Below are 27,001 nucleotides of genomic sequence, written 5' to 3' on the forward strand. Positions count from 1 at the left end.
GGGCTGGGTGGTTTGGTCTCTTTAGTTTTTTCTTCTCTCTCCCTTCGTTATGAGACTGAGTGATCTCTGGTCTAAGCTCCGACCTTGTCATAGGATTAATGTGTGTTAACAGGTGGAGGGGGGGGGGATTTGACTTGGCTCCCTGGTTTCATTGTGCTGGAGTAACCAGGGGGAGGTGGGGGGCTGAATGAGTGTGAAAATTTCAGATTGCCTTTGAGGTAAAAGGGACTGCATTGTTTTTCTCCAATCAGCTCTCCTCGTGGTGGAATGTATTTTTGTGGGGATTGCCAGAGCCAATGAGGATCAAAAGGCGCTGGGCTAACAATGCAGGGAGCCAAACCATGCATCATGGAACAGAAAGGCAGCTGCCTGGCGGGATTGGAAACGGTAGCCACTCACTATGTTCCGCTCCCTGCTCCGGCTCCCGTTCCACAGCTCTATGGAATGCTGCTGATGTTCTGGTGAGAACTACAACTCTGCCTCGCCTGGCTCTTGACACCAAAAAAACGGCCAAAAACGGAAGAATAAAGTCCGGCCTACGCTGTGAATCTGGAGGCAGGTGTTGGTGGAGCATCAACAGACAGACAGACAGACAGACAGGCACAGCCCCGTGAGATTCCACCAGAACCCACTACCACACTGGGAGGAAGAATGATGGTGGTCGTAAAAAAAGGAGAGAGAAGGAGAAGAGCAGTTTAAGGAGAAAAGGAGGGAAGCTTGTTTTCAAGTCAAGGCGTTGAAGTGATTTGTGGTGGGCCTGACAGAGGTGTTACGATGACATCATCAATGGCCATTGTCCCCCCCCCCCCGCTACGAGGCTTTGTTCTCCCATGACCACAAAAGGGGGTGGTCAGAGGACCCGTAGGAAGCTAGTGGGAGGAGCTATAGGAGGATGGGCTCATTGTACTGGCTGGAAAGGAATTAATGGAACAGTATCAAACAGATCAAACATATAGAAACCCCGTTTGACTCCGTTCCATTGATTCCATTCCAGCCATTACAATGAGCCCGTCCTCCTATAGCTCCTCCCACCAGCCTCCACTGCAGTACACCCAGTACCTCTCCTCTAAATAACCCCGCACAGTAGAGCTGGAAGATAGTGAAACCTCACTTTGTTTATATTTTAACTGGAACTAATACTCAACACACGAACACTTCAAATGAGCTCTTTTGTCTATCACTTGGAGCAGAGCTGCCTACTTACGTTGTCAACAATATGTCTGCTGTAGCTTTGGCAGTAATTTGATAGCGATCCATCTGCCAAGGTATTTTTTCTCTTCTCCTAATCAGGAGTTAAGATTGAATCGGGCTGTGTCCCAAATGGCACCCTGTTCCCTATAGAGCTTGGGCCAAAAGTAGTGCGCTATGTAGGGAATAGGGTGCCATTTGGAACTCAGTCCTAGTTTCCAAGTGTTTGTTTCTTATGACCTGGTGTTAGCTCTGCTGCCGTCCGTATGCCTTCTGGTTATGACAAGCAGTCATTAGCGAGAGAGCTAATATTTCAATATTTTTCATATTTCGTTTACCGCTGCTGTGTTTTAGTGGTCTTTTAGCTGAAGATCAAACGGCTCCTTCCTTTTGGAATTCTTGTCTTGACCCGCTCCTTCCCAGTGTTTATGTGGGGAATTCGGGTCACTGCATCCCAAATCTGACATATGGGTCAATAATTTTAAGGTGAGGGACGGGAATGGTTGTCTGTGGCAAACTAGAATCATCTCCCACTCATTACTGTCAATGTGCAGTTTATTGGACTCACTACCAACCCCACATAAATCCTGTTATTTTGAGCAACACGGAATTTACATGGAGTAGTTCTCATAAATTCTCGTCGAGAGGAACTCTTATTTATTCGTCAACGTTCGCATTTTTTTTATCTTAACGGCGGTATTGAAAGGACCCCGGTGTCGGATCACTGTAGGCCTAGCTCGTACGGAACAGGGCTGCCGACACGGACATCACATTCCATTGGAATGTTTGACTGGGTTCTGCCCTTCGCCGTCCAAACAGTTTCTGGGGGATCCAGTACACTTGAACCAATTTATGATCTGTGTTGCTTGGCCTGTGACCCGGGGCTACACCTCTGCTAATGCCTCCACACTGTAGGACTAACACAAAGGCCAGACCTCCTCGCTCTCTTTGCCTAAATTCCTTTTTAAATATTTTGAGAGGGAATTCCAAGAGGTTGACGCAGGCAGATCGGCTTTGATTCTGACTGATGTTGATGCCGCTGCTGGTTCGCCTCCTTCAGTGAGGTAGCCATTCTAGGGGGTTTTGAGGTCGATTTTTTTGCATCCACGCCAGCCAGCATCAATGCTTCTGTTATTGAGGGAGGAATGGGGCTTGAGCTGTTTTGGAGAGGGGGGGACAACAACATACGGCCAAAAATGTAAGGGGGCACGTTTTAAACATTGTTAACACCTAAGCCTGGCATTCTGTTCATTCTTTTGTTAAGAGAGGGAGAGAGAGAAACACAAAGACCTGATTGCATTGCCTAGGGACTGAAACGCTATAGCTGCTTATTACAGCTAACTATGATGGGAGGACCACCAGAGTTGTGACTGATGTAGCTGCCTCCGGGGTGAGACAAAGGTTTACGTATTACACAAGCAATTTAGATGGTTTCTAAACATGTTGCCAAGACACTGGGTGCTGGCAGCCCTGTCCTTGTTTAGGTTCTCTTTCTCTTCCCCCCTCCATCTCTATCCTCAAATTTTGCATGGTGCGGGGGGGGGACGGGGGGGACTGAAGGACTCTGCACTTTTTTGTTGTCTATGAACTACGAGTGAGCTAATAAATTCTTTCAGCCACTCAGCATAGCATTCACGGATATCCCCCAAAGATTACACACACAAATCACCGGACAATGGAGGCCGCCGGGATGGCCTGGGCGTCGCAGGGGCCCCGAGGACAAGCTGGCGAGAGAGAGAGAGAGAGGGCTGGGCTGGGGTGGGGTGGGCTGGAGGGGGATCGAGGGGGAGCACTGGCTGGAGTCAAATGTTTTATAATGGTTTGTAATGCAGTAGTCAATGAGGGCGGTAGTGGAGGTACGGTATGTGGGGAGGACAGAAGAGGGGGATTTGGTTGGGAGGGGTGGGCACTGGGTATCTACAGAGACCAAGATGGAAGGAGACAGAGAGAAAGAAGGAAATATAGTGAGAAAAGTAGAGAAAGAGACAATGTTGTGGCTGTGGGTTGGCTTTGACTTTAGTTACTACAGCACAAGCAGCAGAAAGAAAGAAAGAAAGAAAGAAAGAAAGAAAGAAAGAAAGAAAGAAAGAAAGAAAGAAAGAAAGAAAGAAAGAAAGAAAGAAGGAAGGAAGGAAAGAAGGAAGGAAAGAAAGAAAGAAAGAAAAAGTAGGCAGATAATTAACTTGTTGGTCCTTTGTGTTTGTCCTCTGACTGCAGGCAGGAGATGAAAGGGGTCTGCTAGGTCTCACATTCCACCCCAATTACAAGAAGAACGGCAAGCTGTACGTCTCCTACACCACCAACCAGGAGCGCTGGGCCATCGGACCGCACGACCACATTCTGCGCGTGGTCGAGTACACCGTCTCCAGGTAACTAGTGGAGAAACCCATGCCAAACATTTACCATTTACGGTTCAACCACTGATAATACAGAAACGTCCTGCATGTGGTCGAGTACACCGTCTCAAGGTAAAATCTGTGAAATTACATTGAACCAAAGTTGAATAAACGTTGAATTGACATCTATGTCCTGCGGTCACTGTCTCCAGGTAAAATGGGAGAAACCAAACCAAACCACCCTCTAGATACATTCATTGACCACACATGGTTCAACCAATGACGATGCAGAAACAAGCAAAGCCTAAATAAGATGGATTTCAGTGTCGATATTCCCGAGATAAATGTTTGTAGGTATAAAGTAGGGCTGGGAATTGCCAGGGACCTCACGATACGATATTATCATGATACTTAGGTGCCGATATGGTATTTATTGCGATTCTCACGATTCTATATGTATTGCGATTCGTACTGTAATTGTATTGCAATGTTATTCGATGTTCCAAACATATTGCTCACAATATGTATGCTGCAGAGGGACAATAGAGAGCCATGAGAAAACCTGTTTTGATCAGTCATGGAAATAAAAGTGCTGACAACATATTGGCTCCTTATTTCAAAAGAACATGGAGAACAAGCTATGAGGGAAAAATCCTGGAGTTTTGGAGCAGGTACAGCCAACTAGCGCACAAATAATATTGCAATATTGTCAAAACAATACGATATATCGTCAAAAATAATATCCCGATATGTAACACAACAATTTTTTCCCGCATCACTAGTATAAAGTACAGTTGATGAACAGGAAATGTTTATTTTCTAGTGAGTTTTGAATGCAGCCCGTGTCGGCTCGCTGCCAAGTCAAGTCTCTCACGTGAAACGTGTTTTCTGACGGCGACAGCTTTTGCTTTTATTGAAAACTGTAATGGCGGCGTATAATTCTACAAAGCTGCTAATGACAACTGTAGATGTTTGTGGCTCTGCTGGTGATATACCAGAGCTCCGTTGCACAACAAGCCGTGATTAACAAAACAAACTTCTCGTAACTATACTAGTTAAAGTATTACGTTTTTATTATCATAATCACTGTTGTATGGCACGGTTTAAAGACTTCATTTTTCAAACTGTTATAATCTTGGAGGTGCTGGCGTTTTGAGGAGGAGCCATGGCGTTGGTATTTGTATGTCACTCAGTGTGAGATAGTCAATCTCTTCCTGGCAGAGCAACGACCCTGAAGGAAAATAATAAGAAACTCTCTGTCTAAATACCCTGCCCAAAATAACACGTCATTAAACCTTTTGTGGCTGTTAATATGAAGCCAAATCTTTTCTCTGGACTTGGAAAGTCATCACTTTATGGGTTTGAGTTACAGCTTTGAGTTGAGATTCACCCCAACATCGTAATAACGTCCTAACTCTGAGCTTTAATGAAGCGTCAAATCTAAAACCCAATGTCTCCAGACAACAAGCTCATTAAACACTCTTCTCGTTGGCGTGTTGTCGGTGAGTTAGCTTGTTTTTACATGTCAGCATTTTCTCCTGCAGTGGTATCATCTTACTCACGTACATAATTGCTCTTTTTCCATCCAGACATTACATGAGCACCTCTCTGTTTAATCAGGACATCCTTTAAATATAGGTCTCAAACGTTCTTTACCTTTGGTCTCAATACGTGTAGTAGGCCCCAATAGTGTCAACATATGTTTAGGGCTCATTTTGGTTAATGCAGGGGTGTGTTAGGGCTGGGTTGGAGAAAAAGCATGCACACACTATGACCCCTAAGACTGTCCACCCTTGGTATGGAATGTATTGAAGCGTCACGCCAGCCTCTGACAATACACTGTTAGGTTCCTCTCATAGAGATATAACACAATACCCTCTAGGTTCCTCTCATAGAGATATAACACAATACCCTCTAGGTTCCTCTCATAGAGATATAAAACAATACACTCTAGGTTCCTCATAGAGATATGAAACAATACACTCTAGGTTCCTCTCATAGAGATATAACACAATACCTTCTAGGTTCCTCTCATAGAGATATAAAACAATACACTCTAGGTTCCTCTCATAGAGATATAAAACAATACACTCTAGGTTCCTCTCATAGAGATATAAAACAATACACTCTAGGTTCCTCTCATAGAGATATAAAACAATACACTCTAGGTTCCTCTCATAGAGATATAAAACAATACACTCTAGGTTCCTCTCATAGAGATATAACACAATACCCTCTAGGTTCCTCTCATAGAGATATAACACAATACACTCTAGGTTCCTCTCATAGAGATATAAAACAATACACTCTAGGTTCCTCTCATAGAGATATAACACAATACACTCTAGGTTCCTCTCATAGAGATATAAAACAATACACTCTAGGTTCCTCTCATAGAGATATGAAACAATACACTCTAGGTTCCTCATAGAGATATAAAACAATACACTCTAGGTTCCTCTCATAGAGATATGAAACAATACACTCTAGGTTCCTCTCATAGAGATATGAAACAATACACTCTAGGTTCCTCTCATAGAGATATGAAACAATACACTCTAGGTTCCTCTCATAGAGATATGAAACAATACACTCTAGGTTCCTCTCATAGAGATATAAAACAATACACTCTAGGTTCCTCTCATAGAGATATAAAACGATACACTCTAGGTTCCTCTCATAGAGATATAAAACAATACACTCTAGGTTCCTCTCATAGAGATATAAAACGATACACTCTAGGTTCCTCTCATAGACATAAAAAACAATGCATTTGATCGAACACTTTTCGATTTAATTTTGTTGATCAGGAAAAACCCGAACTTGGTGGACAGTAGGACCACGCGGATGCTGATAGAAGTGGCAGAGCTGCACAGGAAGCACCTGGGAGGACAGCTGCTGTTCGGCCCTGACGGCCTGCTGCACATCGTCCTGGGAGATGGCATGATCACCCTGGACGACATGGAGGAGATGGACGGCCTCAGGTGAGACCCAGGGGTCAGGGGGTCAAAGGTCAAGGGCAATGTGTAGGCTATTTGGGGATTAGTCTGTGGGGGATCATTCTGTCAGAATCTTTAGTATGTGTATCTTTCTATGGGTATCTTTCTATGGGTATCTTTCTATGGGTATCTTTCTATGGCCATATTGCTATGGGTATCTTTCTATGGGAATCTTTCTATGGCCATCTTTCTATGGTTATCTTTCTATGGGAATCTTTCTATGGCCATCTTTCTATGGTTATCTTTCTATGGGTATCTTTCTATGGCCATCTTTCTATTCGCATCTTTCTATGGCCATCTTTCTATTCGCATCTTTCTATGGTTATCTTTCTATGGCCATCTTTCTATGGTTATCTTTCTATGGCCATCTTTCTATGGTTATCTTTCTATGGGTATCTTTCTATGGGTATCTTTCTATGGCCATCTTTCTATGGTTATCTTTCTATGGGTATCTTTCTATGGCCATCTTTCTATTCGCATCTTTCTATGGTTATCTTTCTATGGTTATCTTTCTATGGTTATCTTTCTATGGGAATCTTTCTATGGACATCTTTCTATGGACATCTTTCTGCTGGTATTTTTTAGGCCACTGTAGGCCATTTCCCAAAAACTTAAAGGACAGTAAGTCTTCTAACATTTGGCAAGATGAAGCAATATGGTAGCAGTAAACCAAGATAGTAGCTACAGTTTTTCCACCTCCACCTAACCAGTTGTCCTTTCTTGTGTGTGCTGTCTGCAGTGATTTCACAGGGTCTGTGTTGAGGGTGGACGTGGACACAGACTGCTGCACGGCTCCCTACTCCATACCCAGGAACAACCCCTACTTCAACAGCACCAACCAGCCACCAGAAATATTTGCCCACGGACTGCATGACCCAGGCAGGTGAGTGAAATGTTCCATGGCCATACCTGATACCTGTACCCACCAAGAGAATCCCACCAATACTTCACACACCTGATACCTGTACCCACCTAGAGAATCCCCCCAATACTTCTCACACCTGATACCTGTACCCACCTAGAGAATCCCACCAATACTTCACACAGCTGATACATGTACCCACCCAGAGAATCCCCCCAATACTTCACATACCTGATACCTGTACCCACCCAGAGAATCCCACCAATACTTCACATACCTGATACCTGTACCCACCAAGAGAATCCCCTCAATACTTCACATACCTGATATCTGTACCCACCCAGAGAATCCCCCCAATACTTCACAGCCCTGATACCTGTACCCACCTAGAGAATTCCCCAATACTTCTCACACCTGATACCTGTACCCACCTAGAGAATGCCACCAATACTTCACATACCTGATACCTGTACCCACCAAGAGAATCCCCCCAATACTTCTCACACCTGATACCTGTACCCACCCAGAGAATCCCCCCAATACTTCACATACCTGATATCTGTACCCACCCAGAGAATCCCCCCAATACTTCACATACCTGATATCTGTACCCACCCAGAGAATCCCCCCAATACTTCACATACCTGATATCTGTACCCACCCAGAGAATCTCCCCAATACTTCACAATGTGGTGTGTATCTTCTCATATATTAATATTAGTATATAGTATGTCGTTTTTAATTGTGAGTGACAGTTAATTGTGAGTGACAGTTAACTGTGAGTGACTGTTGCACCTATTCCTTTCTGGTGTGTATCTTCTCAACCGTGGACATGATCAGATCACTCCGTGATCCGGTTGTTCTGTGTCTTCACATGGTAAAAGGTTGATCATGGATTGACTGGACTAGGCTATGAGCTTCATTAGAACGTGTTCATCAATCTTACTGAGTTGTAGCTGGGTGTGTGAGATATGCAGCTATTGATTTACAGTACCCCGCATGCCACTGTTTTATCATGTGGCACAACCACCCCAAGGTGATCGTTGATACTCAGGGAGTGACACATCATCGCAGATGGACAGTGTCATGACGTTCCAATGTTTATCCGTTCATTCCCGTCTTTCCCCAGGTGTGCCGTGGACCGGCATCATACGGATAACAACGGGAGTCTCTTGATCCTGTGCACGGACGCCAGCGGTAGGAACGCGTCAGCAGGGAGAATACTGGCGATCACTAAGGGGAAAGACTACGGTGAGTTCCTTCTTCTAATGGTTTTCCCTAACAACACTGAGGATGTGTCCCAAATGGCACCCTCTTCCCTATATAGTGCACTACTTCTGAGCAGAGTGCATGAGCCCTGGTTAAAAGGAGTGCACTTTATAGCGGACAAGCTGCCATTTGGGACCTTTAGGAGCCTGAGAGTGCCCTTTAGGGGTCTGTCTGGAATACATCAATGGGACATTAATGTTGCTTGTTATGAAAATAGCTCTGTCTGCCTTACAGTCTCATTTCATGTCCTCTCTCACCTTGGGAACGTGTGGAAGAATCTGATGGAATTCCTCACAAATTACCTTTTTGGATAACCTTTCATTTTACTGTGTGTTCTGCACGAGAAAAACGATGTCTGTTTTTTTGGAATACAACTGGATTCTTTCCTATTGTGAGAATGCGGTATTTGGTCAGCCTCCAACTTGTTCAGTACACAGTGTATCTGAGTAAAAAAAAAAATATCAGAAGTTATTGTGATCCACAAACGATTCGTCCTCGCATATCGTTGCCAGGGGAATGTGAGTTTGTGCCCATGACTAGGATTTATAGTTGTCAGCCACGATGAATATCTTGATGATGTGTTAGTATAGTTGAAAGCGCACTAAACAGAGCCATGAGGACCTGGGGTTCATATTCTCCTTGGTGCACGTCAAAAGAGCATAATCGACACCAGAACACTCTTTCTAACACAATGAAGAAATTAGTGCTTATGTTTGGTTGAATCATGTAGAGCTGTTTGTTTGATTCTAATAACCACACAATGAGTGCTATTTCAGCCACCCACAAAACAACCCCCCCTAACCCCCACCCAGCCCCTCAGCCTAGTTTAAAGCCCCCACCCATTCCATTGGCCACCTCTCACCCAGGACGATCACTGATTGGGCCAAATTACCCCAGACCCCGGCCCCGATTATACTATTGCCATGATGGAGGTGGAGTTCATTACCTTTCTGATTACACCCTAATAGGGGTGAGAACTCCTCACATCATAATGTCCATTATTCCCATAATGACTACATAACGATTTACATTCATGTTGTCCCAAAAATACACTAAAACTCCATCATCAACCTCCTGTGCTATTTAGTTCAACCATCACTTAATACGTTCAGTTTCAACGTTAATGAAGAGGTATTGTGGCGTTTAAAGCCCTACATCGACATTACATTTTAATCCAGTTTAGCAAAGTTGTTTTTAACAAGGCAAGGCCTCAGTCACAGTAATTGAAACCACCCTCCACTACGTACTAATGGACTCGTGACAGATGGCAGTAAACATGGACCTCCTTTTCTCTTCCTACACCAACAGAGAAAACAGGACTCATTAGAGTGAGCATAAATCACACCCAGGTCTCAGGGAGTCACAGTCATTAGGCTAGGGTCTGACCATGGCAGCTCCAGGTCTCAGGGAGTCACAGTCATTAGGCTAGGGTCTGACCATGGCAGCTCCAGGTCTCAGGGAGTCACAGTCATTAGGCTAGGGTCTGACCATGGCAGCTCCAGGTCTCAGGGAGTCACAGTCATTAGGCTAGTGTCTGACCATGGCAGCTCCAGGTCTCAGGGAGTCACAGTCATTAGGCTAGTGTCTGACCATGGCAGCTCCAGGTCTCAGGGAGTCACAGTCATTAGGCTAGGGTCTGACCATGGCAGCTCCAGGTCTCAGGGAGTCACAGTCATTAGGCTAGGGTCTGACCATGGCAGCTCCAGGTCTCAGGGAGTCACAGTCATTAGGCTAGGGTCTGACCATGGCAGCTCCAGGTCTCAGGGAGTCACAGTCATTAGGCTAGGGTCTGACCATGGCAGCTCCAGGTCTCAGGGAGTCACAGTCATTAGGCTAGGGTCTGACCATGGCAGCTCCAGGTCTCAGGGAGTCACAGTCATTAGGCTAGGGTCTGACCATGGCAGCTCCAGGTCTCAGGGAGTCACAGTCATTAGGCTAGGGTCTGACCATGGCAGCTCCAGGTCTCAGGGAGTCACAGTCATTAGGCTAGGGTCTGACCATGGCAGCTCCAGGTCTCAGGGAGTCACAGTCATTAGGCTAGTGTCTGACCATGGCAGCTCCAGGTCTCAGGGAGTTACAGTCATTAGGCTAGGGTCTGACCATGGCAGCTCCAGGTCTCAGGGAGTCACAGTCATTATGCTAGGGTCTGACCATGGCAGCTCCAGGTCTCAGGGAGTCACAGTCATTATGCTAGGGTCTGACCATGGCAGCTCCAGGTGCAGAGTGAAGGCATGGTGCCATGTTTGCCACCACAGAGAATACTATTGTACACTCTTAGAAAAAAAGGTGCTATCTAGAACCAAAAATGATTTTTCGGCTGTCCTCATAGAAGCACCCTTTGTAAAACCCCAAGATGGGGTTCTACCTGGAATCGAAAAGGGTTCTCCTAAGGGAACAGCCACAGAACCCATTAGGAACTTTTTTAGAACAGAGGTAAACTCCCTGCAACGCCCATATTATATGAGTGTAATATCTAAGATGTAGCTAGTCATATTTTGGTCAAGCTGTCAAATGACAGCTATCTTAGGCTGAAAATAATAACTTTTGACAAATGCTATATGTTCCAAAAAGAATTTTTTTTGGGAGGGATACACAAATTGACTTAAAATACCACAATCATTCTGAATTCGTTTTTTGGAGCTTGTAGAGATCTACAAGTGTCATATGGCACTATATACTGTGTATAGTGCACTATATGTACAGGGCACTACTTTTGACCAGAGCTCTATGGGCCTTGGTTAAAAGAATAGTGCACTTTAAAGACAATAGGGTGCCATTTGGGGCACAACCTCTGTAATGATACTGATCTGAGACCTGTATATCTGTGTTTATGTAGAGAACGAGGCGTCCATCTTAATGATACTGATCTGAGGCCTGTACCTGTGTGTTTATGTAGAGAACGAGGCATCCATCTTAATGATACTGATCTGAGGCCTGTATATCTGTGTTTATGTAGAGAACGAGGCGTCCATCTTAATTACACTGATCTGAGGCCTGTATATCTGTGTTTATGTAGAGAACGAGGCGTCCATCTTAATGATACTGATCTGAGGCCTGTATATCTGTGTTTATGTAGAGAACGAGGCGTCCATCTTAATGATACTGATCTGAGGCCTGTATATCTGTGTTTATGTAGAGAACGAGGCGTCCATCTTAATGATACTGATCTGAGGCCTGTATATCTGTGTTTATGTAGAGAACGAGGCGTCCATCTTAATGATACTGATCTGAGGCCTGTACCTGTGTGTTTATGTAGAGAACGAGGCATCCATCTTAATGATACTGATCTGAGGCCTGTACCTGTGTGTTTATGTAGAGAACGAGGCGTCCATCTTAATGATACTGATCTGAGGCCTGTACCTGTGTGTTTATGTAGAGAACGAGGCGTCCATCTTAATGATACTGATCGGAGGCCTGTACCTGTGTATTTCTGTGGAGAACGAGGTGTCCATCTTAATGATACTGATCTGAGGCCTGTGTATCTGTGTGTTTCTGTAGAGAACGAGGCGTCCATCTTAATGATACTGATCTGAGGCCTGTGTATCTGTGTGTTTCTGTAGAAAACGAGGTGTCCATCTTAATAATACTGATCTGAGGCCTGTGTATCTGTGTGTTTCTGTAGAGAACGAGGCGTCCATCATTGACCTGGCGACCAGTGGAGGAGCAGCACCTGTGGGAGGGTTCATCTACAGAGGCTGTCAGTCCAGAAGGCTCTACGGGAGCTATGTGTTCGGAGACAAGAACGGGTAAGCTTATAAGTTGTAAATATTATAACAGGGTTTTTATTTATCGTCAAATGATCTAGATTAAATGTGTAGCTAGTTTGAATCAAACGTCATTGTTTTCTCATTTGGAACATTCTCAAACGGTTCTAGTGTTCATTGACTTTGAATTGAACAAACACAAACAGCTGTGTTCAGTAAGCCAACTTTGCTATGGTGAACGTAACTCTGAGGTAAACACTATGCCAATTGACGTCCATCCCCTGATTCTGTCCATGGTCACCGTGCCAACATAAACCCAGTGTTCCATCCACGTTGGGGGGAAAACATTACTATCACATTACTGACACTACTACTGCTCAGGCTCATTCACTGTAAATGGAGACGTGATTTCCTGCCCCGGTTGGTTGATCCGTTTGGCTACGGCCTCGTGTTGTTCACACGTTTCATTGGTTGATAATTAATCTTCCTCTCTTGCTGAAGTCAAACCTCGCCTCTTGAATAAACAAAGGAAATAAAGACGCTGAAGGAAGTACGCTATTGAGACATCATGGCAATGTGTTTGGAAAAATGACTCGCAGCTACTTAGTCTCATTTCAGTTTTTGAGGGGCACGTTGTTGTGAAAGGGCGAGGAGGATTTTGGCATCATGTTTATTTAGAAACCAGAAGACTTCATGCACACTAAGGCACTGAAACACAAGACTGTTGTGCTGTGACCTGGAAGGAAACAATGTGCCGTTTTTGCTGACCCCTGACCTGTGCTTAATGCTAGCATTACTGTAACAGTGTACTGATGTTGCGCTGTGCTTTTGTGTGTGCTCGTGTGTGTGCGTATGTGTGCGTTTCAGGAACCTGCGGATCCTCCAGAAGGGCTCAGCGGCGGCGAGGGACCAGTGGCAGGAGAAAGCTCTGTGTCTGGGGACCAGCAGCTCCTGTGGCTCCGCTCTGGTGGGACATATCCTGGGCTTTGGAGAGGACCAACTAGGTCAGTAGAACCAGCACAAAGGCTGTTTCCCAAATGGCACCCTATTCCCAATATAGTGCAGTACTTTTTGACCAGAGCACTATGGGCCTTGTTGAAAGTAGTGCACTAAATAGGGAATAGGGTGCCATTTGGGATCCAGCCCAACTCTCTCTAGTCTAAAGACTGGCCCCTACATGTATAGCCACATTATTATATGTCAATTTCTGTGTGTTTCTGGGTGTCTCTCTACATCTGAGCTGATGTTATGAGTGAAAGCTTTTGTCAACAAAGGGTCTGGATGCAGAAGATAGATTGCAGAGTGTCAAGCCTTCCTGAAATGCGTGTTTACACCCAATGACAGATGTCAAAACTGTGGAAAACTCTAGTTCAGAATCATTGGGGCATTGTATATGGAACAATGGTACATGTATTTACATAGTACATCCCTGGAGTGCGATGTCAATGTTCAACATGTTTCCACTCGGTTGGGTTGAGAAACAAGACTGCTCCAATTGATTTTCCGAGATTAGGAAGTGAGGGGAAAAATGTCCGCGGAGTCTGAAATTCAAGCCGTTATTCGAGTGATATTCATGATATTGGACCAGAAAACCAACAGAGGTCACACACGCTGTGTGAGGGGAACTAATACCTCCATCCCTTCCCGCCGTGTCACCTTTCCTCCATGGCACGTTCCAGCAGCAGGATATTAAAGTCTCCCTGCTTCCTGAAGGATTATATGGTCATTTCCATACGATAGCACCAGGCCTCAAAGAGCCTACTGATATGGCATGTAGTTGGCCACCTGGTGATGAATGTTTCTGATCTGTGTTATTGTTTACCAGCCTGCCAGTCATACCATCTTAGGTGAGGTTCGCTACATCAACAAACCCACTGAACCCAATTCATTGTATCCCCGTTTGACAAACGAACTCACTGTGAGCTCATGTTTTGCAGAAAACTAATTATCCATATTGGCATACAACGGGCACACAGGGTTAACCATGGGACTTGCCAGTATCTTGGCGTGGTGTTAGTTGAAGATTTTTGCTTTTGTTCATGATTTGTAAATGGTACGGGGGTAGGGGAATGGTGGAGGGCTGTGCTGAGCTGGGCTGGCTTCCCACAACAGGGCCCCATTGACACATGTTTACAATTTGTCCTCTTATGGAGCCGTGTTGTGGGCTTGCTCCTCATTAAATGACTCGCCTGGTTCCAGTCAGGAGTATTCAGTTGTCCCGTGATACTCACTCTCTCACAAGTCCCATGGCAAGTGCAGCACTGCAGGGACCTCTTCCCTTATTTTCTCTCTGTTTCTCTCTCAATTTCAATATCATTTTAATTAAGGGGTCTATTGGCATGGGAAACATACAGTTGAATTTGAAAGTTTGCATACACTTATATTGGAGTCATTAAAACTTGTTTTTCAACCACTCCACAAATTTCTTGTTAACAAACTATAGTTTTGGCAAGTCGGTTAGGACATCTACTTTGTGCATGACACAAGTAATTTTTCCAACAATTGTTTACAGACAGATTATTTCACTTATAATTCACTGTATCACAATTCCAGTGGGTCAGAAGTTTACATACACTAAGTTGACTGTGCCTTTAAACAGCTTGGAAAATTACAGAAAATGATGTCATGGCTTTAGAAGCTTCTGATAGTCTAATTGACATTATTTGAGTCAATTGGAGGTGTACCTGTGGATATATTTCAAGGCCTACCTTCAAACTCAGTGCCTCTTTGCTTGCCATCATGGGAAAATCAAAAGAAATCAGCCAAGACCTCAGAAAAAAAATTGTGGACCTCCACAAGTCTGGTTCATCCTTGGGAGCAATTTCCAAATGCCTGAAGGTACGACGTTCATCTGTACAAACAATAGTACGCAAGTATAAACACCATGGGACCACGCAGCCATCATACCGCTCAGGAAGGAGACACGTTCTGTCTCCTAGAGATTAATGTACTTTGGTGCAAAAAGTGCAAATCAATCCCAGAACAACACCAAAGGACCTTGTGAAGATGCTGGAGGAAACAGGTACAGCAGTATCTATATCCACAGTACAACAAGTCCTATATCGACATAACCTGAAAGGCCGCTAAGCAAGGAAGAAGCCACTGCTCCAAAACCGACATAAAAAAGCCAGACTGCGGTTTGCAACTGCACATGGGGACAAAGATTGTACTTTTTGGATAAATATCCTCTGGTCTGATGAAACAAAAATAGAACTGTTTGGCCATAATGACCATCGTTATGTTTGGAGGAAAAAGGGGGAGGCTTGCAAGCCGAAGAACACCATCCAAACTGTGAAGCACGGGGGTGGCAGCATCATGTTGTGGGGGTGCTTTGCTGCAGGAGGGACTGGTGCACTTCACAAAATAGATGGCATCATGATGGAGGAAAATGATGTGGATATATTGAAGCAACATCTCAAGACATCAGTCATGAAGTTAAAGCTTGGTTGCAAATGGGTCTTCCAAATGGACAATGACCCCAAGCATACTTCCAAAGTTCTGGCAAAATGGCTTAAGGACAACAAAGCCCTGACCTCAATCCTATAGAAAAATTGTGGACAGACCTGAAAAAGCGTGTGCGACCAAGGAGGCCTACAAACCTGACTAAGTTAAATCAGCTTTGTCAGGAGGAATGGGCCAAAATTCACCCCACCTATTGTGGGAAGCTTGTGGAAGGCTACCCGAAACGTTTGACCCAAGTCAAACAATTTAAAGGCAATGCTACCAAATACTAATTGAGTGTATGTAAACTTCTGATCCACTGGGAATGTGATGAAAGAAATAAAAGCTGAAATATATAGTTATCTCTACTATTATTCTGACATTTCACATTCTTAAAATAAAGTGGTGATCCTAACTGACCTAAGACAGGGAATTTTGACTAGGATTAAATGTCAGGAATTATAAAAACTGATTTAAATGTATTTGGCTAAGGTGTATGTAAACTTCCGACTTCAACTGTATGTTAACATTGCCAAAGCAAGTGAACTAGATAATAAACAAAAGTGAAATAAACAATACAAATTAACAGTAAATATTACACTCACAAAAGTTCCAAAATAATAAAGACATTACAAATATCAAATTATGTGCAAATAGATAAAGTACAAAAGGGAAAATAAATAAACATAAATATATGGGTTGTATTTACAATGCTGGTCTTCACAGGTTGCCCTTTTCTTGTGGCAACAGGGCTTCTTAACTGGTTGCCCTTTTTTTTCTCTCTCTCGCTCTCTCTCTCTCTCTCTCTCTCGCTCTCTCTCTCTCTCGCTCTCTCTCTTCTCTCCCTCTCTCCCTCTCTCACTTTATCTCCTCTTCTCTTATTTGCTCTCTCTAGATAGGGCTGATGCCTGGACTACATTTCCCATGTAACCCCTCTTCTCCTCACCCCCAGGTGAAGTGTACATCCTGGCCACCAGTAAAAGCATGGCACAGTCACACAGTGGGAAGCTCTACAAGCTAGTGGACCCTAAAAGGTAAAGAACACAACTTTCTTTGTGTGTGTGTGCATGTGTGTCTGTGGCCTGCCCATATACCTACACATAGCAGATATAGTGGTAGTGCAGGATCACAACTTCACAGGGAGAGGGAATGTCATACCTCCCTCCATCCCTTGTTTTCTACACCTCTCCAATACATCACACACACGCACGCACACACCAGGGCTCTTATCCCCTTAAACAAATCATCACACAACGGCCGGTTCCCCGGGCCAACACAAATCTCAGCGGGGTAATTGGAGAGTAAGCATACCGTTTCTAACACCAGCACTACCAGCGGGCCCTGTTAGAGAGAGAGAGGGAAGATAGGAGAGAAGAAAGAGAGAGAGGATAGTGAGGAGAGGGGAGAGAGAGCGAGGAGAGAGAGAGAAAGCGAGCACACGTGGCTCGCTGGGTATTTTCGTAGCGTTTGACAGGGCTGCTTATACACTCCTGGAGAGAACGGAGGGCACCTGTCGACGAGTGGTAATGTTTTCCTCATAGTCGTAGGGAGAGATTTGTTACATGTGACTGGAATATCTGGTGGTTTGGGTTTTAATGAAGGGATGCTGTGTCCCAAAAATGTGCCCCGCTGCGTCCCAACAATCCAGGTCGCACACAGCTGATAATGTGCTGGAGTTTCTGGTGATAAATATTACTAGAGGAGATGGTTGCCTGTTAATCATTGTTGTATGCGTGCTAAACATTTTACCATGTGTTTTACTCTATTCAATATTTTCGATAATCATGAATCTTTAACAAATGATGTTTGCGTCAACCCTAGTACATGTGAAAAACATTTCTCCCAGCACACCATACACACGTATATGGGGTGTATGAAGTCCCCCTCCACCGTAGCCAACATCTGAGACATGTGTAGGCCTTGAATGTCACTGATATATAGTCTGAATTATGAGAAATGACATGGAACACAACCAGATCCTCTCACGTTCTAATTCAAACCAATCGCTCTTCAAGCTGTGTCTTTCCACCCTCAGCCACCCAGAAATCATCCAGTCCCCCTTTTCAGCTGGAATGGAGAGCTAGAGATCCTCATGTAGGTTCTTCAGCTTAAGTGAAGTTGGCAGGGAGGCATGTGGAGCATCTAAAAACATTTCACTGGGCTTACAGTGGGAGTTAAGTCTAGGAAGGCGATAGAATAATGTTTCCTTAAGTCCATTTCACTTTATTGGAGTGTGTGTGTGTGTGTGTGTGCGTGTGTGTGTGTGTGTGTGTGTGTGCGCTTGCGTGTGTGGGACAATAGAAACAGATCCCTGGCTAATTATTGCTAAGGTGATGACAATACCAACCAAGTCACAATTAATTACGCCACAGATGTTTCTCCGGCCCCTTGCTGCCCCGCTCAACGTTTTAGTTATGTTTTTTGGCATGGACACATTTTTCCCAAACAACAATTCTTTCCACCCATATTTTGGGCTTGTTTAGTCTGTATAGTGGCCTGTGTGGTGCTGGGAGTCCAGCTTCTACACACGCACACGCACGCACGCACACACACACACACACACACACACACACACACACACACACACACACACACACACACACACACACACACACACACACTCACTTCGCTATTAGTATCTCATTACAGGGAGGATGGAGAGGGGGAGGGAAGGGGGCAGCTAACGTTTCTGACCTTGCTGCGTTATCACGTCTGGTGGGCCACCCGTCCTCCTCTACCCCTTCTGGGGTACCTGGCGCCCCCTCACCCTCCTCCTTCACAGAAGACTTGTATTTCTGAGAGGCGAGCCTGTGGTGGTCCGGGGGTCCCACAACATCCACCCACATGGTGTTTTCATTACATGTATGTTTGGGGAAGAGGAGGGGGGCTTTAGGAGGTAGAAGGCTGGGGAGGGGAGTGAAAGAGGAAAATCACCTAAACCCCTCTGCAATGTTTTGGGGTAAACACACGTCACGGCAGCGCGCTGACTTCATTTGTAGGTATTTGTTTGTCAGTCGGGTACCGTCCAATAATAAATAGGCCACCATGCGTCTCAGTAACATCATTATACGTTGTCTCTGTCCCATGTGGACACTGTCGTGGAAATTCTGTACTGAGTGAGATTTCATTTCTAAATATACAACACAGAGGCAAGGCAGAGTAGGATCATGTGGCATTGTTTACTGGCTCTACTGTGGAAGGAGACAGAGCTGTTTAAAAATACCTTGCGGCCTTGCCCAGGATTCAAACCTAGTCCATATGCATCACACTCACACACACACACACGATATGCCGTCTTCCCCAAGGCTTCAACGGGTTTCAGCTCTGTTTTTAATGTTTTCCTTTTCCCCTCTTTCTATAATTAGATCAGTATAATGTCTGATTGAGACATGCAATGCTTCATTGAATATGTCTTATCTCAATTGCCCTGCCACACGCAGTCAGAGGTCCCCATGGGAGAGAGAGAGAGAGACTTTTATTTATTTCTGGTGCTAACATCCATTTAGAAGCAGAGGAGGAGGAGGATTTATTCCTTGAGAGAGGAGAGACACAAACACACACCGCCTCCAGGTTTTGGGTGGGTTGGTTATGTGGGGGATGTCACTGGCCACATTGTAAAGCTGTACAGTATGTAACTGCCAGGTTGTTTATCGCGTATAAGAAGGGAAGGGACAGAACCACGTTTTATTCAAAACCAAATTCTATCCAGTCCTCACGATTCCATCTGGAACCTGAATGGGGGGAGAAATCATTTTCGTAGAGAGACAGTTGAAACAGTAAGAACTCCTGCTGATAACGGTAATAAAAGCAGTTGTCTTTCCACCTAAACAGGCTTTTATCCAAAGAGGGAGGAAATGGTTCTCCTGTGTCATGATATACTTTTCACACAATTTAGGGTTTAGTTGAGTCAGGTGCAGTCCTCTGATTGAATTGTGTTGAGTAAAGAGGTTGAGAAGACCCAGTGGACATAGAATAGGGCTCTGGGACCTCCTTTATGAAGTCACTATGGAAGTCACAAATTACAGGAAGTACTGGGGAGAAGGAGCAGGGAGGTGTGTGTGTGTGTTCAGTGTGTGTGGTACGATAGCTCCCAGCTCCATATATTCTGGCTAAAAAAGCCAGCTCTTTTATTCAGATGTCCCTCCTAAATCTTGCTGCTGCACTACTGTGGTCCTGCCCTTGACAAAGCTGCTCCACAGCTCTACTGAATGGCCCTGGCTCCTACAATACACAGTACATTTCTGACACAATTAAAACAAGGGATGAAACCACAAAGAAGCCCCCAAACAATGGAGCCGGATGACAAAACAGCCAAAGGACTCACACTGGGCCGTTTGATTTAGCCATTGTTGGGAGGCACAATGTACACCACTCCAGGGCTTTTTTCTCACATACACCTCATGCCAATCAAGCAAGCCCCAGCACATAGCCCCAACACATTCCATCCCAAAACCCTCCCCACCAACTCCCAGGCTACCAGCCACCCATCACTATCAAAGCTTTAAGTGAAATAAATCTGATAGTCGCTAGAGTATCCCTCACTAATAGCATCCCCTATATCAATCAGCTGTATGATTTAATCTGGGGTGACTTTTGAGGCGGTGAGATATTATAAAGAGGGCTGTGTTGTGAATAAGAGGGAGCTGATCAGGGAACAGGCTCAGCATATGGTCCCTGGCTGATGTCTCCTGTTCTGGAACAAAGGGGGAGGTGGGAAGGGAGGCAGCTGAGCCAAGCAGAGCTCCATACATCCCTCCCCCCCACCACCACCTCGCCTCCCTCCTCCATTCTGCCACTAGGACTACACTTTGAAAAAAAGAAGCTATCTAGAATCTAAAAGGGTTCTTCGGCAGTCCACATTTGAGAACCGTTTGAAGAACGCTGTATGGTTCCAGGTAGAACACAGAGGATTCTAAAATAAACCTTACATGTTTCTACATGTAACCAAAAAGAGTTCTCCTATGGGGACAGCCGAAGAACCCCTTTGGAACCCTTTTTTCTAAGAGTGTTGGAAACCAGCCAATAATGTATACAAACCCTAGATGGCTGATGATATGTATTGGCCATTGAGAGGTTTTTGAAGCCACCGGTCGGCCATATTGGCACTCCCCCCAGGAGGAGCAGTCCTCCATAGGAATTAATGGAATTCTACAGTATTTCAATTAAATGTTTTAAGGTCAAAATTACATGTATTGAAGTATTTTTTTGTTGTAGCGGGGACAGTAACATTAGTAATAAAAAATATATATACTTTAAGGAAAATGTTTTTATATATTTTTAAATTTTAAATTTTTATGTTTAGCTCACATAATATAATTTAAGATTATGCATTAAGGTGTCTGTAATAGAATGAATGTGGCAAAAACGAATGTAGACATTAATAAATGCATTTCTAAAGCTTCCCAAAAAAAATACAACGTGAGGGAGTGCCAAGATGGAGGCTCAGGGGGCTTCAAAACAGCGCCCCCTATCAGTCATCTAGTGTATATATAAATCATTGGGACCAGCCCCGTGGACACTCAAACTAATAAGCGGCCCTCCTTTAATTTATCAGTCTTCATCAGTCTGTGTTTTATGCAAGTGTCCTCGTCGAGTTTCTACATTCCCACAGTGCCTGTTGACCCAGCTGCCTTTGTCAAGTGGCGCTCCGGCAGGTGTTGTTTTCACCCGGGACCATGGCCACCCATGGCACTAATACAAACTGATGAGGGGCAATAGCCGTGGCTGACCCCTGCCCGCCTGACACTATTAACAGTGTTGTACCCCAATCCTCCAGGGACTAGCTGTCCCCCTTTTCTCTCTCTCTCACCCTGGTCTCTTTCTCCCAACTCCATCACTCTCCCACCCTCTCTCTTTCTGTCCCTCCTTCTCTCAGTTTTAACTACGTGCAGCCTGTCACAACAAAGGCCCAGAGTGTGGATGAGAAAAGGCACAGGGTTGGGTGGGTGCTGAGGGGAGCGGAGCATGGGAATCGCCCCCCACCCCTCCACCCCCCTAGAGACCCCCTCTAGGCTCTGGTACTGCCCCGGGACTGCCATCAGTCAATGTGGCTGTCAGAACAACACTCTCCCAGCCACGGTGTCCGACGCCCCACTCACATACCCCCAGAACCCTGACCAGGACCCCCTAACTCACTCACTCACTCACTCACTCACTCACACAACACAACACAGGCCAGGAGCACCTCCTTTGAGCCCTAACCAACCACAGTCAGTAAGTCAGTTCATTCACAACCAGACCCCAATATCACATTCAGTTGTGGCTCCTGTCTGTCCATTGGTCATTAGATTTCTATAGCATTATTTCTCTATAGCATTATCTCTCTACAGAATTAGAGCTCTCCCCAGCATTATCTCTCTACAGCATTAGAGCTCTCCCCCGCATTCTCTCTACAGCATTAGAGCTCTCCCCAGCATTCTCTCTACAGCATTAGAGCTCTCCCCAGCATTATCTCACGACAGCATTATCTCGCGACAGCATTATATTCTGTCTAGGATTATCTCGCTATAGCATTAGATGTCTCTACAGCATTATCTCTACAGCATTCTCTCTCAGCGTTATTTATCTACAGCATTAGGTCTCTACAGCGCCCAGAGAGTCCAGCAGGCAGAGAGTCCAGCAGGCAGAGAGTCCAGCAGGCAGAGAGTCCAGCATCATTATCATCATAACAGACTCTACACACATGCACTGGCCACTCCACAGCACTCCCACCAGGCTCTCTGTTTTCCATACCACTACCATTGTGTGTGTGTGTGTGTGTGTGTGTATGTGTGTGTGTGTGTGTGTGTGTGTGTGTGTGTGTGTGTCTGATGGATATGTCAATACACTGCCTGGCTGAGGCTTGTCTTGCTTCATTAGTCGATGAACACACAGAGAAACGCACACAAGCTAACAGGCACTTCACATTTGAATTCCATCACGTAGAACACGTTTTTGAGCCCGGGCTGTAGCGTGATATGAAATGATCATACTCTAAGCCTCCTTTGGGCCAGTGCGTGTTTTCAATGTTTGTCTTGTTATGAGATGATCACAATATGTCTGTTTAGTATGCTGCCTGTTGGCAGTGTGGTTGGATATGTTTGCGGGTGTGTGCTACATCTGTGTGTGTGGGGTGTTTGAGTCTCCTGTCATGCTGAATTGCAGCAGCGAATGGCTGTTCCCGGTGGCCTGTTCCCGGTGGCCTAGACACACACACACACACACACACACACACACACACACACACACACACGTCCTCAGTGGAAACAAAACCCTGGTCCAGCCATTCAGTCAGTCCACCATTCCTCCAGCCTCCCAACCTCTGATGCTCCAAATGAATTATTATACTCAAACTCATTAACAACATTCCAGAAACTGAATATTCCAGAAAGAACCCTGTCACACACAGTCTCTCCATACTCAAACATTCATTCTCCCCATGACTCCTTTCCATCACATCAATGTTATGTAAAGGCACATTCTGGTGGAGCCGTTTCCTCTTCCCTGTTGTGTATGGTTAAGTGTTCTGCTGCTATGGCACCACTGCTGCTGCCTCTATTGTGTGTGTGTGTGTGTGTGTGTGTGTGTGTGTGTGTGTGTGTGTGTGTGTGTGTGTGTGTGTGTGTGTGTGTATGTGTGAGAATATGGTGTGTGAAAGAAAGGCCACATATCCGTATGTAATGCCTCAGAACAGTGTGCATGAGCCTTTAGAGTGTGTGACCGTTGCCCTCCCTGTGTGGCCCCTGCAGGCCCGCGGTCCCTAAGGAGTGTCAGAGACAGGTGGAGGCCCCGGAGCTGCTGGGAACGGCCTGCTCACGGCAGTGTAAGAACGGACACTGCACCCCCACCGGGAAGTGTTGCTGCAGCACCGGCTGGGAGGGACCCTTCTGCAGAGTGGGTGAGTCAGAGGAAAGTGCTGTTTGAAGTGTTCAACCATAACCTAGAATATTAGTATAACATTACATAATAACCCTCTGCAGAGTAGCTGAGACCTACTGTATAACAAGAGTTACACAATCATGTGAAGAATTCTACTGTATATCTTGAGTAATATTGATATTTATCAAATTGACTACTTTGGATCCATAGTGGACCCACAAAGTGTTTATGGATGTTTTGTTATCGCTTGTCAAGATATCCTCTCTCTCTCGCTCTCTCTCACAGCTAAATGCGAGCCGGCCTGTCGTAACGGAGGCGTGTGTGTTGAGCCCCACAACTGCCTGTGTAAGAGCGGATACTCGGGCGCCCAGTGTGAGAAGGGCGAGCGGGGCATGCCTAGCGACCAGGAGAAGGACGGCATCCTGGACCACATCATAGACATGACCTCGTACCTGCTGAACCTCACTAGTTACATGGTATAGGGGCATGGGGAGGGGGTCCACTCCCACCGCACCCCCCTCGGCCCCCTTACTCAACCACCGGAGAAGCCCAAGCAGAGCCTCCCTCCTCCGTGATTCCCCCCTGAGACACACCCCCCTGTCTGGACGTACCCTGTCCCCGTCAACACCCAGACTCTGGTCATCTTCCTGCCCATAAGCTCCGGTAGGCTACGTACACCAGGCATCCAGGCCAAGCATCCCTCCAGAGACCATCACACAGACAGACACAGCAACGTGATGGTCTAATGGTTGGACCTCCACTGTGGCTACATAAGCTCTTTTATACTCTTCTTCTCCAGGAGAAAGTTCCTCTCCTTCTCTCTAGGGAAGCCCCATGCAGATGACTTGATATTAGCACTGCACCCCTGCTGAGAACAGAGGGAGACCCCATCGCGGTTCTCTCCACACAACAACAAATAAACAGCGGCCATTTTGACTGAAGCCTTACAGAGAGCGAAGGGGAGTCGGCTGAGCTGAAACACGGCGAGGCGGGCGGAGGCGTGGTGACTTAACTTATCCCCCAGGACTGGAGAGTGGACAGGCCAATACTGAGGATTAGCTTTGGGTCTGCCTTCACCAACAAAACACAGCCTATATACAGCCTTTAAATGAACATGCCAATCTCTTCAGCATCAGCAATGCAATAATACTGACACTGACTGAAGAGTTTCTGATAATCTTACTGTGCCGTGTATAGAGCCCCATACAGAGTCCTGTACTATCTTGTTTAAAGGCGCTAATATGAACGACCAATAGACCAATGTCACAGTAATAATAATGATTGTTATTTTGACCCACTGTTTTCTCCGGGTGATGTTTTGTGGGCACATCTTCATAGAAAAAGCTACGTTATGATACAGCGGTATAGATTTGTTGTTCATCGCTCACTTGACATGCTGCCAATGTACAGAATGGATCCATAGCTGAAGAATGAGTGTCTTTGAACACAACAGGTGTCTATAGATCTATAGAGTTTATATGTCTGTGTCCCTAATGGCACCCTATTCCCCGTATAGTGCACTACTTTTGGCCAGAGCCCTATGGGCCCACGTCAAAAATAGTGAGCTACATACGGAACAAGGGTGCCATTAGGGACAGAGTCTATGACATTGTTAGGATAGAGCTCATAGCTTTGCACTCCCAATGTCAACGGCAGTTTCATACATTTGAAATGGAGTCATCAACTCCACGCACTGTAATGTAATGTTTTTTGTGTTTCACAATCAAGGGCAGACGATTATGTTGGGACTAGTACGGTGTCATACAGCAGTGACATTGTCGCACATTAACACAGTGGCACGCAGCAGGTCAAATCTCACTCTTAATCTCTCACACTGAACACACACACACTCGCTACACAACTTCATTGGTAGTTATAAAGGGACAGAAGCTGATGTATATTTCATACAATAAGAGCTGAACTAAGTACTACTTAGCCTTGCTAAATAATATAGCATTACTATTGTTTTGATAGAGGGTTTATTTTTTTAACTGTGATAATGTATGGGAGAGGACGGTGTTTGTAGAAAGTGGTTTTGCATTAAGCTTTAAAAAATCGTGTTTTCTTTTTTCATGTCTTTTTTTTTGCTAACACGAAATGTATGCAGTGTTTTTCCACTGTATAAAGACACACAGCGACACGTGCAGTACAGATCAGCACCGTGTGTTAAAGGCCATGCATGTCTACACCTGAATGGAAGAGTTTGGAACCGATCACTGAGACACAACACAAGGCTCGCTCTGTGTTTCCTTCCCGTAGTACGCCTCTGTCTGTGGCGTTCAACTGCAGCATAATGGTCGGTGTTTGGTCTTTGTTTTAGAAATGATCCAAGTTTCGCTAGGCCACCAACTTATTGGAGCCTGTTCACAGTCGGATGAGAAGAGTTCCTCCAGGTAGATCAGATGAAAGATGGTTTCACACCAGACGCTCTTCTCTACATACTGTGAGACGTTCAGATAAGACAGATGGAATGATAAAATGTGTCAAGTATGAACCCAGACTTCTTTGATCCACTTTGTGGTGAACTGTGATCCCTTAACAAATGAACAGCATAAAGAAGACTTTGCTCATCTCAAAGCCAGGGATGTAAACCGTCTTCGGCAAGCCAAACGACAATTAAAAAAAGACTCTAATTATGTTGGAGCCCATCGATGTGTTGTCTTTCTTCTGAAGACTGTATAAAACACATCGCATAACGCCACTAATCTACACGTTGATCAGGATTGGTTCATTTGATATAGTGCCATTGCAAATTCCTTGATACCATATTAATCTTGAGTCTCCTGACAGTAGTTGAGCAAAGAGCAAAGCAACCTCTTACATCTTGTGCCAATGTTGTCTTTTTTAAGTGCCTGCCCCCCACACAATTGGAATGTCTTTATTTCTATGATCATATTTTGTTTTGAGTTCCCGTTCTAAGCATGGTTAGAAGTGTTCAGGGTTTTCCAATTCCTCTCACTCTCTCTCTCTCTCTCTGTTTTGTTTTCTCCTCTGTAACTTCAATGACAGCAGTTGTTGAACCTCTGTCTCGCCAGTGTTCTCTCTGGTCTATAATGCGTCAAATGGAACTCATGCTGTAAAGTCGATATTATAATTTTAGCACTTAATGTGAAACTTGCATTTTAGCTGCTGAGACGGCGTGGTGTGAATAAAATAGAGTAACCGTTTTCATTATTTAAGTAGTTACGCAAACAAAGTTATTTAAGTTCTCTACAATTGTTTTTGCCGCTGTATGTGACGATTTTGATTTTGATCATGTATTGTAAATAAAACCTAGGGCTATCTTTGTTTCTTTTCAGAAATATCTATATGTCTATTAAAGTTTATAGCATGTCTGAAAACCTC

General features: G+C 44.9%; 1 protein-coding gene across 1 annotated transcript in view; it reads left to right on the plus strand.

The window, feature by feature from the left end:
- The window catches only part of LOC120034941 (hedgehog-interacting protein-like), a 44,455-nt gene extending 17,454 nt beyond the window's left edge, over nucleotides 1–27,001 (plus strand). The window contains exons 5-13 of the mRNA XM_038981655.1: nucleotides 3,406–3,557; nucleotides 6,335–6,508; nucleotides 7,263–7,406; nucleotides 8,515–8,636; nucleotides 12,277–12,400; nucleotides 13,226–13,362; nucleotides 16,752–16,833; nucleotides 23,527–23,675; nucleotides 23,942–27,001. Coding sequence (XP_038837583.1) covers nucleotides 3,406–3,557; nucleotides 6,335–6,508; nucleotides 7,263–7,406; nucleotides 8,515–8,636; nucleotides 12,277–12,400; nucleotides 13,226–13,362; nucleotides 16,752–16,833; nucleotides 23,527–23,675; nucleotides 23,942–24,138 — 1,281 coding nt within the window. The 3' untranslated portion in view covers nucleotides 24,139–27,001. The remainder of the gene's footprint in view (nucleotides 1–3,405; nucleotides 3,558–6,334; nucleotides 6,509–7,262; nucleotides 7,407–8,514; nucleotides 8,637–12,276; nucleotides 12,401–13,225; nucleotides 13,363–16,751; nucleotides 16,834–23,526; nucleotides 23,676–23,941) is intronic.

This window comes from Salvelinus namaycush, chromosome 42, assembly GCF_016432855.1.
Source record: "Salvelinus namaycush isolate Seneca chromosome 42, SaNama_1.0, whole genome shotgun sequence".
Lineage (NCBI taxonomy): Eukaryota > Metazoa > Chordata > Actinopteri > Salmoniformes > Salmonidae > Salvelinus > Salvelinus namaycush.